This window comes from Misgurnus anguillicaudatus, chromosome 4 (genome assembly GCF_027580225.2).
Source record: "Misgurnus anguillicaudatus chromosome 4, ASM2758022v2, whole genome shotgun sequence".
Classification (NCBI taxonomy): Eukaryota; Metazoa; Chordata; class Actinopteri; order Cypriniformes; family Cobitidae; genus Misgurnus; species Misgurnus anguillicaudatus.
In genome coordinates, this window is record NC_073340.2 from 20,661,973 (window position 1) to 20,677,391 (window position 15,419).

The window sequence follows — 15,419 nt, forward strand, 5'->3', positions numbered from 1 at the left end:
ACAACTTACCACTCAGAAATGTCCATTTTCAGTCTCTGAATAATAAATTATTCTTCAAAATTTGTATCTTTATCTTATACAGGCTCAAACATAAGGTCTGTTTGCACACACACGGAGCTACTAAAATAAGCTCTGATAACACAGCAAATCAGGGTAGAGCTCAACATAATAATTCATGACCCTTTCAAATGAGGTAATTTTTTGGATAATTTTTGCTTAATAAAGCCACATACACTCTAAAAAACAAACGGTGCTATATAGCACCAAAACAGTTGCTTTGGATCGTAACGATAGAAGAACCATTTTTAGTGCCATATAGCACCGGTGAAGAACCAGTGAAGCACCAGTGAAGCACCTGTGTAGAACCATATAGTGCTATGTAGAACCATATGTGGTGCTATATGGCCCCTATATGGTTCTACACTGGTGCTTCACTGGTGCTTCACTGGTGCTTCACTGGTTCTTCACCGGTGCTATATGGCACTAAAATGGTTCTTCTATCGTTACGATCCAAAGCAATTGTTTTGGTGCTATATAGCACCGTTTGTTTTTTTTAGAGTGTACCTTCTATGTAGATATCAGAGAACAATTTAACATTGTATCAATGCATTCTTTGGCACCTTTAACAATTCTCATGCCATTTGTGAAAAATACCACAATATTTTTAAAAAATGAATTAATAATAATAATAATAATAATAAAGTTTTTAATTTCAGTTTCATGATGACTTTGTCAAGCTGATAAGGTTGATGTACCCCACATTGTATCAATGCATTCTTTGGCACCTTTAATAAAATGCTCACAGATGTCATTTGTAAAAAATACCACAAAAAAAAAAAATGATAATAATAAAGTTTTTAATTTCAGTTTTTATGATGACTTTATGGCAAGCTGATAGGGTTTATGTACCCCACCCCCGTTTTTCTAAAGCCCAATGCAGAATGCATTACTTAAGCTGTGCTTCATCTAAGCTACTGTTTTGCTTTTCCAGTTGTATGTGTAATTTTAGATTTATATTTTAAACATTTTAATGCCTGTTGACAAGAATCAGAAACAAAATTTTTATTTCTGTAGCACCTTATAAAAGAGTGTTTACAAAGTAAAATAGCCTGTGAAATGTTTTACCATGTGTTCAGCATTTCACATGTTGTCCTCTGAAAGTCATTGGGTTTATTCTCATGAAAACACTTCTGAGTCATTTCTTTTCCTTTGTGTTTTTCCAGTGGACGAGGAGAAGCTGGATGAGAGAGCAAAGCTGAGCGTGGCTGCCAAGCGCTCTCTCTTTAGGGTATGACGAGCCTGAATGTGTCTGTGTCTGTTCCAAACCCTCTTAGTGAGCCGTCGACAGACAGCATCCTAACCCAAATCAAAAAACCACACAAGCAAATGGTTTAAAACACTTGTGTGTGTGTGACGTCACACTCACACATGCCACACAGATGCCACAGAAAAATCCACTAAAGTTGATTTTATTATAACTGGCATTGCCAGCATGCAAACTTATCTCATTTAAGTAAATTATGAAGTTAAGAATAAAGTATTGGCAAATTCCTTGGTGTAAATTACTACAAAGTCAAATTCAGTATAGTGCTATTTAGTTTATTTATGTTTAATTTGATCAATGTAAATGTTTCTTAGGGAGCTAGAGAAAACATCTGATGGTTCAGTTCTGAAGTCGTGGAGTCGTAATCCCGGCGTGGAGCGGAGGCTGAGGAGAGGTCATGATCGCTCCCGTACTCAACCTGTGACCTCTGAGGAGGTGGTCATTGCTGCTAGGTAAGTTTTAATTGTTTGATACGTGCCTCCTCCAGAAAGCATATGTATGTGGGAAAATTTTGTGGGAGAGATAAACATCTTATTTATTGGGTAAAGCCCCCAAGAGCCACCTTATAATTTAATACCATTTAAAGGGGACATTTCACAAGACTTTTTTTAAAAAGTCGAATAAATCTTTGGTGTCCCCAGAGTACATATTTGAAGTTCTAGCTCAAAATACCGCAAGGGCTGCATTTTTCATGATTTTGACAAAAGTTTAATGCCTTTCAGAAAATGTTCTTTAAATATATAAAAATACAATATATCAAATGATAGAACAGACCCTCAGCTTAAAAAAAAAGGTTTCATCCTACCTTCATTAATTCTCTTTTTATCACCTCTCAAATATGGGTAGGTTTCTTTAAAAAAAAAAAAAAAAAAATTTGAGCAAAAAGCAGAGATAATTCCATTTTTGTGAAGGGCTTTTGATAGAGATCAGATTCAGAGCAATCTTTAAAACATACACAGAGTTCTTTCTCTTTCACGTGAGGCAACACTTCCGGGTTGTAAAAGTTGCGGAAGCGTTTTCTCTTAATTGACGAGAAAACTCGTCGATGGCGGGGAAAGAGTTAAAATGCAAATGAGCTGATCTCTGCACTAAATAGCAATGCCGTGGTTGGATAGTGCAGATTAAGGGGCTGTATTATCCCCTTCTGACATCACAAGGGGTGCTAAATTTCAATGACCTAATTTTTCACATGCTTGCAGGGAATGGTTTACCAAAACTAAGTTACTGGTTTGATCTTTTTCACACTTTTTAGGTTGATAGAAGCACTGGGGACCCAATTATAGCACTTAAACATGGAAAAAGTCAGATTTTCATAATATGTCGCCTTGAAAAAAAAGAAAATTTTAGGTTTAGGCAACATAAAATGGTATAAGGTATTTAAGGTTTGCGAGAAACATAAAGATATATTGCCACGTAACATGGTATTATCAACTTTCTTGTCATTTTCTTTCATTTGGTGTATGTAGTGTTGTTTTTCAGTTCTCTCATGCATTTTCTTTCCATGCTTTTTTCCTTGTCTCCCCTCTTTTCCTTCATCCTCTGTGTGAATTAAAGTGTCCCTGGCAATTTGTCGCAGTCCGAGACTGTACAAACATCTGTAGCACGTGTCCCTAGTCCCACTATAATCCACAGCTCTGTAACCAAAAGCAGGTACACAGGAACAAACATATTAACACTCACATGAGCCTGTGTGTGTGTGTAATCCGGGCATGGTCACTTCCATCAATACTAATATTTGTCAGTCTCTGCACTAAGAAAAGTTGTCACTGGGACGCAGTGGTGGCCGGTGACTTCTTTTTTCGAAGGCGCTCGATGCGAAGTTCGTCACAACATGTATGTAGCCCGTCATGTGTGTGGTTCGTGCTTTCGGGGTGTGTGTTCTGCGAGTCGGGCGGTCCTGTGTGCGTCATGTGTCTTGTCAGGGTGGGTGCCTGCTGCAGATGCGTCTAGGGGGTTTGTGATGGAGGAGACGCTCGCGTTTGCCAGATACTTGCATAATGTCATGCGTAATCAGAGTTTACTATTAAGGGATTGTCTTGCGTGTATTTTGTGAACGTGAGCGTCTCTTTTATCATAAACGTATTTTTGACGCGTGTGCAGCAGGCACTTATGTTGACAAAACACGTGATGCACATAGGATCACTTGACACGCAGAACACATATTTTGAAATTACAAACCACACACGACACTCCGAACACTTATTTTGAATTTGCGCCCCTCGGGCACTGCCACTGCTGGGACAGTACCTTTTGAAAAGGTCCATTTTGGTACAGATGTATACCTCTAAGATACCCATGTGTTCCTCTGAGGTAACAATACCCTCCCCAGTGACAAATTTTGTAACACCTTGTAACATTTTTAGGAGAGTGTCATTTAAAAAATGTGTCTTTGCTTTTTGAAATCTAGAAAAGCACTAAAAAAGAAAGATCGTTTGGATAAAAGGGGTTGCTGTAGCTTAACTGATGGCAAATTATTTTAGCAGGGCAAAGGTCATGGATTTGATCTCAGGGGACAAACATACTGATAAAATGTGTAAACTGAAAATTGCTTTTGGATTAAAGTGTCTTCCAAATGCATAGATGCACAGATGTGTACATGTAGAAAAGTAAAAAATACAAAGTTGACTGTTTTTGTAAGACAGATGCATGTTTAATTCTTCAAATAAGGAAATACTACCCCCTTGTGGCACTATACGTAAATATACAAAAATTCATAGCATGACATGTTTGTCTGCACGCATGTATATTATATTAATATGAATATATGTTTAAATGACCTTTAAAAATGTCTAACACTTTCATTTGTTACATAATTCATGATCACTTATTTTATACCAAGCATGCATGCCATATATACAGTAAATGTATATAGGATCCAGTTGATGATATAATGAAATTGAAACACATTAAGTATTCTATATCAAACAGTTTGGGTGTGTCCCTCAGCTTGCAGGCATCATCTCAGCAGAGCTCTATGGTGAGGGAGCAGGCCAGAGAGGTTCGGCTGGCTCAGGAGGCTGCGGAGATGAATCGAGCTCACCACACATCTCCTGGACAGGATATACAGGAGGAGCCAGATCTTTCCACGCTTACACTGGCAGAAAAGATGGCACTCTTTAATCGCCTGGCGCAGTCATCCGGCCATGGTCCTCGGGTTAGAAGTGACACTCGGGCACGCAGGAGTAACGCCCGCTACCAGACCCAGCCAATCACATTAGGAGAGGTCGAACAGGTATTTAACATGTCACTTTCATTGTATAGCCATTAGATACAGTGTCATAAATGATTTGTGTTAGGTAATTACGACTTTTTGTGCTAGTTATGTAAACATGTTTTTAACTTTGCAGCTCTTTTCATGAGCACATTTAAGAGAAAGTCATATCCTGTCAGAGATTAGAGATTTCAGAAGTTGGAAAATGTTTCCCGGAAAAAGGATAAAACCACTGAAACCACATTACTAACATTTTAAATTGCAAATGCGCACATCTTGGTATTTTTGGGGTGTAGACAACATCTGCTTAATGCCTAAATGCAAGCACAACCTCCAGTATCATTGACACGGACACAAACGTGTACCCTGACTATTAGGTGGACATGAGGTGCAGGGCATGTATTTAAATTTCACACAGTTTTGCAAAACAAGGGTTTGTCTCTAATGCAGGGCGGTTCTGAGATGTTTGACGAGGCGTCGGAGTTCTCAGTGGGTCTGAGTGATCTGGAACATGTGAGGGTGCCTGACTCCTTGCATTTAAACCATTGGCCCGTGTTTTAGCCGCAGTGTCCTAATGTTTGAGCATATATTTTCCTCTGCTGTCTGAATTCAGGACTTGTTTGCATCTTGCAAAACCACAATGAAGTCATTTGGCATGGGCTTTATAGCCATTATATTGAATTGTTCTTCAGATTGCCGGCATTTCAAGTACAGACATTGCGGTTGATTTATGATTTATGATTTTGTTTTGCAGTGGTGCTAAGAAATGCCAACAGATATGATGCTTTTTTGTTATTAAGCATTATTAAATGGATAGTTCACCCAGAAATAATGTTTTTTTTTCATAATTTGCTCTTCTTCATGTTGTTTTGAACTTGTGTCAGTTTCTTTATTCTGTTGAACACAATAGTGTATATTTTGATAAAGGATTGTAAACACACAGTTGACAATTGACAGGATAAACATACTAAGTGAATGGGCATCGAAAGGTGTGTGGTTGCTATTATTTATCGAAGTATCTTAGTCTGTGTTTAGCAGAGTGGAGGAGCTTATTCATGTTTGAAACAACATGACGGTGAGTAATTAATAACAAGATTTTCATTTTTGGGACGCTCCACTTTTTTTGAAAGTGTGCTCATTTTCCAGCTCCCCTAAAGTTAAACATTTGATTTTTACCGTTTTGGAATCCATTCAGCTGATCTCCGGGTCCGCTAGCACTTTTAGCATAGCTTAGCATAATCCATTGAATCTGATTAGACCATTAGCATCGCGTTAAAAATAACCAAAGAGATTCAATATTTATCCTATTCAAAACTGGACTCTTCTGTAGTAATATTGTGTGGCTAGACCGATGAAAAATTAATAGTTGTGATTTTTTTTACACAATGTAACTACAGAAGAGTCAACTTTTAAATGGGAAAAAAACTCTTTGATTATTTTTTTAGTGTGATGCTAATAATCTAATCAGATTCAATGAATTGTGCTAAACTATGCTAAAAGTGGCAGCGCCAGACCCGGAGACCAGCCGAACGGACTCCAAAAAGGCACAAATCAAATGCTCAACTCTAGGGGAGCTGGAAAATGAGCATATTTTCAAAAAAAGTGGAGTGTCCCTTTAAGGCTGGGGGGTATGATGTGCCGACCAATGGAGTTTTTACTATACTGTTATATCAATTGTTGGGCGAAAAGGTCGGAAACACAAAACAAACATTTTTGGTACATTTCCAGCAATCTTACTGTGACACATCGTCATTTTTTACTGGGAATTATATGAATGCTAAGGTCACACATATGCTGTGTGCCAGCTTCCCAAGCAGCTACTTTGGGAACATCCATTTGGGGTTTTGATGGAATTGTGTCATGTTATTGAAGACATCCTGTGTTTTTGCTTGTGAAGTGTATAAGAGTGTTTTTATGAGAAGAGAGGAAATGAATCATAATTGATTGATTTCCTCATTTCACAGCCAATGATCTTGTTCTGAATGAGCACCACAGTTCTGGCTGAAGCCCCAATGAACCACAGACACGTTCATTTATTGTGCTTGTCTGTGCCTGTTGCAAGTGATTCAGTGTGTCGGTTTTTGAGGGCATGATGGTAAAGGATGGTTTAGTTTTTAATGGGCATGGCTTTGAGAACCGTCTTGTCATTGGCTGATTCGATGCAGCAGGAAATGCGTCAGGGTGATTGATACATCTGTACTGATGAACTGTTGATCAATCATGCCTGTGCTGACCCACTTTATTCTCATCCCTTCTCTCCTTTATTCCCCTCTCACCCTCCATCTCTAATCTACTGTCCCATTTTTATCTCCACCTTCTCTATCCTGCTCCACATTACTCCTTTTTCTCCATCCTAAATCTTCATCATCCTTTTCTCTTATTTACTTCTTCATTTTTTTTACATTTACCCATACCCTTGCACTCAACAAATTCTTTTTTTCCATATTTTTTTCTCTCTCTGCCCTAATTCTTTAACTTTCCTCCACTACCTCCAATGCTGTCCTTATCTACCATCATCCTTTCTCTTTTCTGCTCCATTCCTCCACCCCTCCTCTTGTTCTCCTATAGCTGCAGCCTCAGGGTGGAAGTCGTTTTGCATCCACCTCTTCCTCGGTCCTTAAATCATCAACAGTTTCCACTGAACACGCCGGTGACATCCAGCTGGCCACACCCAATGTATCTGGCCCAGCCTACTATGAGCAGGTTCTGTCCCCACCGCACCACTCTCAATCTGCCCAAGAGCTCCAGAAACATCAGGGACCAGATGTGTCACCTGTAGCCCAAAGAGAAAGTCTGGTGATGGGCATGGGGAAGAGGAAGCTTCCCTCTCCAGAGAGCCCGAAACGGATGCCGCACGCTCAGCCGACCAGTGAGTGGGAGGAGTATAAAGGGCACCATAAGGAGTGGGTCACCTATCGTGACTTTTCAGAAATAGATGGAGAGCACAAGTCAAAGGCAGCCATCTCAGGTAGAGAAATGTTTTATATCTTTATTCCTATATTTCTTTTTGTTTCCCTGTCCTTAGTCTGTTTTATTGATTTACACTTTTGTCTACTTTTGAAAAAGAAATACAACATTTAGTGACATAAATTATTAATACCATTTATGCTTGTCATTAGTGTTACCTGTACTAGTCAGTGATATGCACTGTGTGTTTTGGGATATCAAATGTCTTTTGCATCATTTATATATAAAAAGGGACAAACCTCAACCAATGAGTTATTTAACCCATTGTTGGGTCAAATTTGAACATTCTCCGGGTTAACTTAAAATGAAAAAAAATTAAAAAATAACCCACGTTTTCCTACAATGTCTAAAAAGTGTCAGGTTATTGTCATCCCAGTATTTACTAGGGTCAAAATAGTACAAACCCAACCCACTGGGTTACATTAACCCAGAATTTTGTTTATATTTGACCAAATAATGGGTTAAAACAACTCAGCATTTTGGGTCGAAACAACCCAGCATTAGTGCTGCCTCACGATTAGTCGCGAATAATCATTTGCAGAATAAAAGTTTTTGTTTACATAATATATGTGGGTGTACTGTGTATAATAATTATGTATATAATTAAGAAACATTTGCATGTGTATATACATGTTTAATTGTTTATATTTATATATAATCTATATTATATAAATATAAATATTTATTATATAAATATATTTTTTCTTAAAATTATACATTTATGTGTGTGTATTTATATAAACATAATTATTTTACACAGTACACACACATATATTATGTAAACAAAACGTTTTATTCTGCAAACGATTAGTCGCGACTAATCGTGAGGCAGCACTACCCAATTGCACCCCAACGGGCTGAGTTTGTCCCTTTTTGACCACACGCTGGGTTGAAAATAACTTAGCATTTCTTACTTGAATAATTATGTGAGCAATATTTACTACATTGATACTAAGAAAAACAATCTTTAAACAGTGACAGCCCCAAATATTTGTAACTCTCTTTAAAATGTGTTTAACTTATTCCCCGCCAGCCATTTTTTGAAAAGATGCCCGCCAGCATTTTTTGTGATTTTCACAAAAGATTTGCAAAATGCCTTTCAGAAAAATGTTCTTCTACAAATATATAAACAGACCCCCTGTTTTCAAACAAATAATAAACAAACAAACAAAACGGGAAAAAACGTTCATCCTATCTATATATTTTTCTCTGCGTAGTGCTTATAAACTCTTAAATATTGGTATTTTTCTTAAAAAATATTTTTTTAGCCGAAAGCTAAAATAATTGCATTTTTGTGAAGGAATTTTGTTAGAGATCAGATCTAGAACGATTATCAAAACATACACGGAGTTTAAAATGAGTAAATAACGTTTTGGCGTTATTTAGTAAAAATTGATCAGAAACACGTTTTTTATGCAAATGTTTTCTCTTAATTGACGACGAGATAACTCATCTATGGCAGGGAAAGAGTTAATAGCATTTTGGTACTGGCTACTGATATTTTGGTACAGTTGCAACCCAAGTACTGTATACACAGTGAGCCGGATACATTTCGACAGGGATAAGAGATAGCTTGTTATGATGGCTTCCTGCTGTGTAGGGTGGTGATGTTTTTTCATTTTGTTATGCAGTTTAATGTCCTATTTAAATGAATCTAAAAGGGCAGAGCATCACGGAGCAACATGATGTGATGTCTTTGTGTGCTTTCTGAGAAATTAGTGAAGTGTCTTCCAGCTTTTTAACTCAGTAAGCCAGACAGAAAGATGTCTTTGTGACCCACATGGCCACATCGTGAAAACAAAGCTTCTCTTTATACTTAAAAAACGCTCACACTCGTTTCCTGTGTGTAGACTTGTTTGCATATTCATCACAATTTTACCCCATATATACAGTATTTAAATGCTTAAGTGAGCAAAAACTCAATGCAGTGTGAATATGTCTGCCTATCACTTAGTTGGTTTTGATAGCATCACTGTGAGTGCCGTAACCCTGTGTTTCCTGTATCTGTGTAAAACAGATCTTCCTGTCCACACAGCCACAGTACGTGCAGTGACGGCTGCGTCGCAGGACTCGTCCTCTTTACGGGCTTTGTCTCTCACTCAGCACACGCACGCACAGACGCACACAGAGTCTGGCACACACCTCCTCGAGGAGGACGCGAGAGAGCAGGAGTACGACACTGAGTTTAAAACAGAGGAGGGAGACGATATTGCAGACATCATGTCTGCCAGACAGATGTCCATTAAAGAGAGGTAAGTGATGTGTTTGTATTTATTAAGTACTTAAGGATGAGAAATCTTAAAAGTAGTTGCATTTAGAAAGTCATTTTATCTTTGGCATACAAAATCTTTCATGGTAAGGTATGGAGTGTAGATGTAGATTAATACTGATTCTGTCCAAATGTTAAATTGGAGGATTGCTTTCTTAGTTACAGCATTTGAAAGCAGTAAAATTTAAATTGTATAAAACAAGACCTGTTTTGAGTCTGCACCTATTGTGTGTAAATTGTTGAGTTGTTTTAATCTTAAATATAGACATTTTCTATGTTAATTTGACCCAACCATGTGTTCAAAACAACCCAGCATTTTTAGTGTATGCAGAAAGTAGGATGCGGTACAGTAAATAAGTCTTTCTTAAATGTATATCTGTTGAATATTGTCAATTGTAGTTCTTTTCGGAATACAGAATATAGTTAGGAATAAAATGACAAAGAAATTAAATAAAATCAGATGAGATATTCAAAGTCAAACCTTTCACTCGCTGTCAACCAGATCATTGTTGATGTTGCAGTAATGCTTTGATGTCAGCTTTAGCATCCTCCTGGTGATGAGGGCAAGATATTAAGGAAAACATCTCTTTAAAGCAGTTCCTTGATACTTAAAAAAACACATAGTCTAGTTCAGTACGACTTTCTGTTATGATTGTGATAATTTCCATTGATTTTATTTTATTTGTTTAGTCAGAGCTGTATAGCAGTGCTCAGTCAGGGATCGATGCATTATATAACTGACAGAAGTTTGCTATCATGAGATGCATGCTGAGTTTGACACAAACAGGATGGCAACATTGATTCGTGGTATACATCTTAAAAACTGCTGATCTCGGCGTACACACACTTGATATAAATGTGCGTGCGTGTTTGTGTGTGTGTGTATGGGATAGGAACTGAATTATGTAGTGACCAAAAGAGTTTCTGTGTCCCTCTCAGGCTGGCTCTGTTGAAGAAGAGTGGAGAGGAAGACTGGAGGAACAGGATCAATAAAAAACAGGATGTGGTGAAGGTTGCCCTGTCTGAAAAACACGCCCAGCTGTGGGAAGTGGAGCAGAGCTTCAAGAAGAAGGTAACCTCTAAACTTTGAACTTTGTTCTCACCTGACCATAAAGGTCATACTGTACCTGTACAACTGTTTTTTATTTGTGTGTGTAATATGAGATCTTGAAGATGCAGAGCAATATTATGTCGTCTTCTATTAACTGAGAATTGGCTTTAGTAGTGTTATGAATAACCCTAAACAGAGAATACTATGTGCTGTCTGTATTTTTATTCTTTCTTTTCTTTATTTCTGTTTGCATGTTTATTTGAATGTTTACAATGTTCTCAAGCACAATTACCAACTTATCGAACAATCTCAGTGCCGACAGTTCAGTTCACTGTATGTTTGCTCAGTACAAGCTGTTACTTTAACACCTATTTGCACTTTAAATAGTGTTGACCTTGTGACAGTATGTTTACATTGTGTTTTTGATGAAATCTTAATTAAAAGGTATCAAATTAGTAATTGTGTAGTAGCTGGTATGACCTCATTGGTCACAAGTACAGTACAGTACAGCATACATGATGTTTGTCCCAGAGGAATATGGGTGTTTGCTACATTGTAGTGTTTTTGTTAAAGGGACACTCCACTTTTTTTAAAACCTATGCTCGTTTTCCAGCTCCCCTAGAGTTAAACATTTGATTCTTACCGTTTTGGAATCCATTCAGCTGATCTCCGGGTCTGGCGCTACCACTTTTAGCATAGCTTAGCATAATACATTGATTCTGATTAGACCATTAGCATCGCGCTACAAAATAAACAAATAGTTTCGATATTTTTCCTATTTAAAACTTGACTCTTCTGTAGTTACATCGTGTACTAAGACTGACGGAAAATGGAAAGTTGTGATTTTCTAGGCAGATATGGGTAGGAACTATACTCTCATTCTGGCATAATAATCAGTGACTTTGCTGATGTAACTTGACTGCAGCAGGGGTAGCGATATTGCGTACTGCCCGAAAATGGTCCCCTGCCATTGAAACTAACCAACGGGACTATTTTCGGCTGCTGCGTAATATCACTACACCTGGTGCAGCCATATTACATCAGCAAAGTCACTGATTAATACGCCAGTTTAAGAGTATAATTCCTTGCCATATCGGCCTAGAAAATTATATTTTTTTAGCGCAATGCTAATGGTCTAATCAGATTCAATGGATTATGCTAAGCTATGCTAAAAGTGGTAGCGCCAGACCAGGAGATCAGCTGAATGGATTCCAAAACGGTAAAAAACAATTGTTTAACTCTAGGGGTGCTGGAAAATTAGCATATTTTCAAAAAAGTGGAATGTCCCTTTAACTCTTTCCCCGCCAGCGTTTTTTAAAAAAAGTTGCCAGTCAGCGGCAGCATTTTTCATGATTTTCACAAAAGTTTAGTGCCTTCTAGAAAATGTTCTTCTTAAACTATATAGTGCTTATATATATATAAACATACAATATATCAAATGAAAGAACAGACCCTCGGCTTTCAAACAAAAAATACAGACACACAGCTGTTTTCCCTATAGGGCGGTGTTCTTCATATCCAGCCCTGGAGAGCCGCTGCCCTGCGGAGTTTGGCTCCAGCCTTAATCAAACACACCTGAGCAAGCTAATCAATGTCTTTATGATCACAAAAAAATCACAGATAGGTGTGTTTGATTGGGGTTGGATCTGTGCTCTGCGGGGCACCGGCTTTCCGGGGTTGGATGTGAAGAACACTGCCCTAGGGCAATACTTCCGGGTTGTATAAGTTGCAGAAGCGTTTTCTCTTAATTGACGAGTTAACTTGTGGTGGGGAATGAGTTAATTATTGGGTTATGACATCATTATACATGTTTATTGTTATTTTTGTATGTTTTATGTATGTGTTTTTAATCTGCATACCTCTGTGCTATCTCTTTCCTTGCTGACATTTTACTTCTTTCATGTTTTCGTGTTATTATAATTCAGAAAAATTATATTAAAAATAATAAAAGTTATTGTAAATCTTTGCATGTTTGATAGTAATTCTGCAGTGCTGTGATGAGATGTAACTTACTTTTTAAGTTGAACCAACTTTATTTAAAGTGAATCTTTACAGTGATTATATCAAGCTTATGTTTAAGCTTTAAGTGCGGGTCACACTAAAGACAGAAAATACAGACAGATGTGTCATGTTTCCCTTGTCCATTTTACCCCTTCTTTTAGGATGATGAGATGATGATAGATGACTTTGCAGTTTCTGATCAACTTTGGGTAAGGCTGTTAACTGCAGAGCTGATAGGTTTAACACAGGTTGTTGTGGTTGTACAAGGGTTATGGTGTCATTTGAATTCCATCTTAACATTTTGTAATCATGGTGATGTTAGTTTGCTGTCCTGGTGGGGTTTTTTGTGGTGGTGTTTTATTTATTTATTACTTATTCCTCTCTCGTTGCTCTCATGGTAATAACTTTTGCAGTGCTGTAGAATGTATTGTGAATTTAATTTAAATGCAGTAATTGGTGTCTTTGGCATTGTGGTGATGGGTTGCGTAACAGTTATGGTGTGTTGTTCATTGCTTTGTTCAACCAGCCAGATACAGATGCAGACTTTCAGTCTGCTTTAGTCCTTTAGTTTCATTCCCGTGGGAAGACATTTTTAAAAATAAAAGGTTGCGACTGTGAATTTGTCACTTTTATGCAACTGTAGCTACCCGTTTAGCTGCTGTAAACTTATTGTGGTCAACTCTCTCAGTTTCAGAATCAGCAAATTCAGGTTGGTTGTACAAGGCCTAGTGGTTGTGCCGAGTAATGCGATCATTGGCTCTGTGAAGATCATATGATGTTTATAGTGTGCTACTGTATGTTGTCTAAAACTAGACCTGTGTCACCTGCATGCTATTTGGGTCAATGACAAAAAAAATTCTTGGATATAATGCATATTTTAGAGTCAAGAACAATTTATTTTTCTAGTACTGTACATGTTGCATGCATGTCATGTCATTGACCCACTTGTTCTTTGGCCATCATCCTCATTGCCTCATTCTTTGTCATACGTCACCTTTTGTCTTGCTTCCCTTCTCCATCCTGTGTGTAGGACCCTGTCTTTTCCTCCTCCTTTTCGTGTGCCTCTGAACCACTGGATCATATACCCATTTTCCCCCAGGTGAGCAAAACCTTTCCCTTTCCTGCCTGTAATACTGATACTCTGCGTCTCCTATTTACCACTCTTTCACATTTTTTTCATTTCAGTGTTTCCTTTCTATTATTTTAACTAAGGTCAATAAAGCTGAATCATCTCTGCTTTGTTTTGGAACTGTACCAGATTTGAACCATTATGTTAACTCATGTTAATCATTTCTTTCATTGATCTTCGATACGTTTAAGTGTTCATGACAAAGAAGTTCTGTTGTTGTATTTTATTCAACGTGAAGTGTATTAAGTGCATGCTCAACATGAATTGTTTTAATAAGCAATCTTGCATATCGTCTTGCATAAATATTAATAAGAAGTATTGCATAAATATAAGAAGTTTTAATTTAACAGATCATGTAGTTCTCGCTCACAAGACTCGTACTCAATGTTTGTATTCTTTGGTATTTAGGATGTGTACATTGCTCGGGGTTCCCATAGTCACCGAAAACCTGGAATTTTAAAATGCTTTTCAGGCCTAGAAATACATGATATACATCATTCTAATTTAATCAATTCACAGATTTTTTGTTCTATTTATAAAAAATTTATCCAGCAATCACAAACAAATGAAAACGTATAAAAGTCATAAAAAAAATTTGTTGGTCAAAAGGCATGGGAACCCTGAATCTTTTGGATCTAAAATTTTATTTAGTTTTACCTCTACAGTATGTAACATACAACTTATGTTTAAATATGACCAGTCGGTAATGTGCATAGAAGCTTTCTAAATCATTCCACCTTTCAGTTTCAGTCCCATATACATGTAGTACTGGTATACGCATGGTATAAAGCGCACGCGTCTAAAGGGTGTGTCCGAATCTACTTTTGAATTTAATGACGGGAAAAGTGGCTTGTGCGCCTAGCACACAGTCTAATAGGTCGTTTCTATTCTCGTAATGGGTGTGCTTTGGCGTAATGTGCAATTAACCAATGAGAGTCTCATCTCGCATTCCATTTAAAAGCCAGTTGCACTCACAGCATCCACGTCGATTTCCTATTTAGATGGCAGAATTTGTAAAGGGAAATACTAAGCTAATACAATCTAATACTAAGATTGATGTTAAAAAATTGCATTGTTTTTATTTGTATTGAAAAGGTTCTCATCTCACCATATCCACAGGTACAAAGTCATCATATACAATGAATCAGTGGGTAATATATTAAAAAATAAACATTTTAAATGCAATATTTAAATTTGTTAAAGCAAAACATTCAATTACTTACCAGGCTACAGGTGAAGCAGCTCTTAACGCCTTCTAACATCTCGTAATTGGTCCTCATTTAGAGACTGAATAATAATCTTTTCATTTGAATCCTTTAATTTGTCATTTTTAAAAAACGTTTGTATGCTGCTCGCGCATCCATGTGTGTGATAACCAAACGCGCGTTGTCGTTCCGTTTATAGGCGCATATTACTAATGCGCTCTTGAAATAACAAAAACAATATTGCGCCATTGACTTTAGACTA

At 37.4% G+C, this 15,419-nt stretch overlaps 1 protein-coding gene across 27 annotated transcripts in view; it reads left to right on the top strand.

Annotated features, from left to right (window-relative positions):
* Window positions 1–15,419, top strand: part of svila (supervillin a) — a 90,587-nt gene that overhangs the window by 55,246 nt on the left and 19,922 nt on the right. For 12 of the 27 annotated variants that reach the window (XR_012369270.1, XM_073866946.1, XM_073866948.1 and 9 more), the window contains 10 exons: window positions 1,224–1,283; window positions 1,635–1,776; window positions 2,879–2,974; window positions 4,271–4,556; window positions 4,986–5,048; window positions 7,104–7,503; window positions 9,520–9,754; window positions 10,711–10,843; window positions 12,985–13,032; window positions 13,854–13,922. Coding sequence is in view for 26 of the 27 variants with exons in the window: in XM_073866946.1 (XP_073723047.1) it covers window positions 1,224–1,283; window positions 1,635–1,776; window positions 2,879–2,974; window positions 4,271–4,556; window positions 4,986–5,048; window positions 7,104–7,503; window positions 9,520–9,754; window positions 10,711–10,843; window positions 12,985–13,032; window positions 13,854–13,922 (1,532 nt within the window). In the remaining variant the exon portion in view is untranslated. Of the gene's footprint in view, window positions 1–1,223; window positions 1,284–1,634; window positions 1,777–2,878; window positions 2,975–4,270; window positions 4,557–4,985; window positions 5,049–7,103; window positions 7,504–9,519; window positions 9,755–10,710; window positions 10,844–12,982; window positions 13,033–13,853; window positions 13,923–15,419 lie in introns of all 27 variants that reach the window. The other 15 variants (XM_073866927.1, XM_073866933.1, XM_073866931.1 and 12 more) reach the window with 11 other exon arrangements.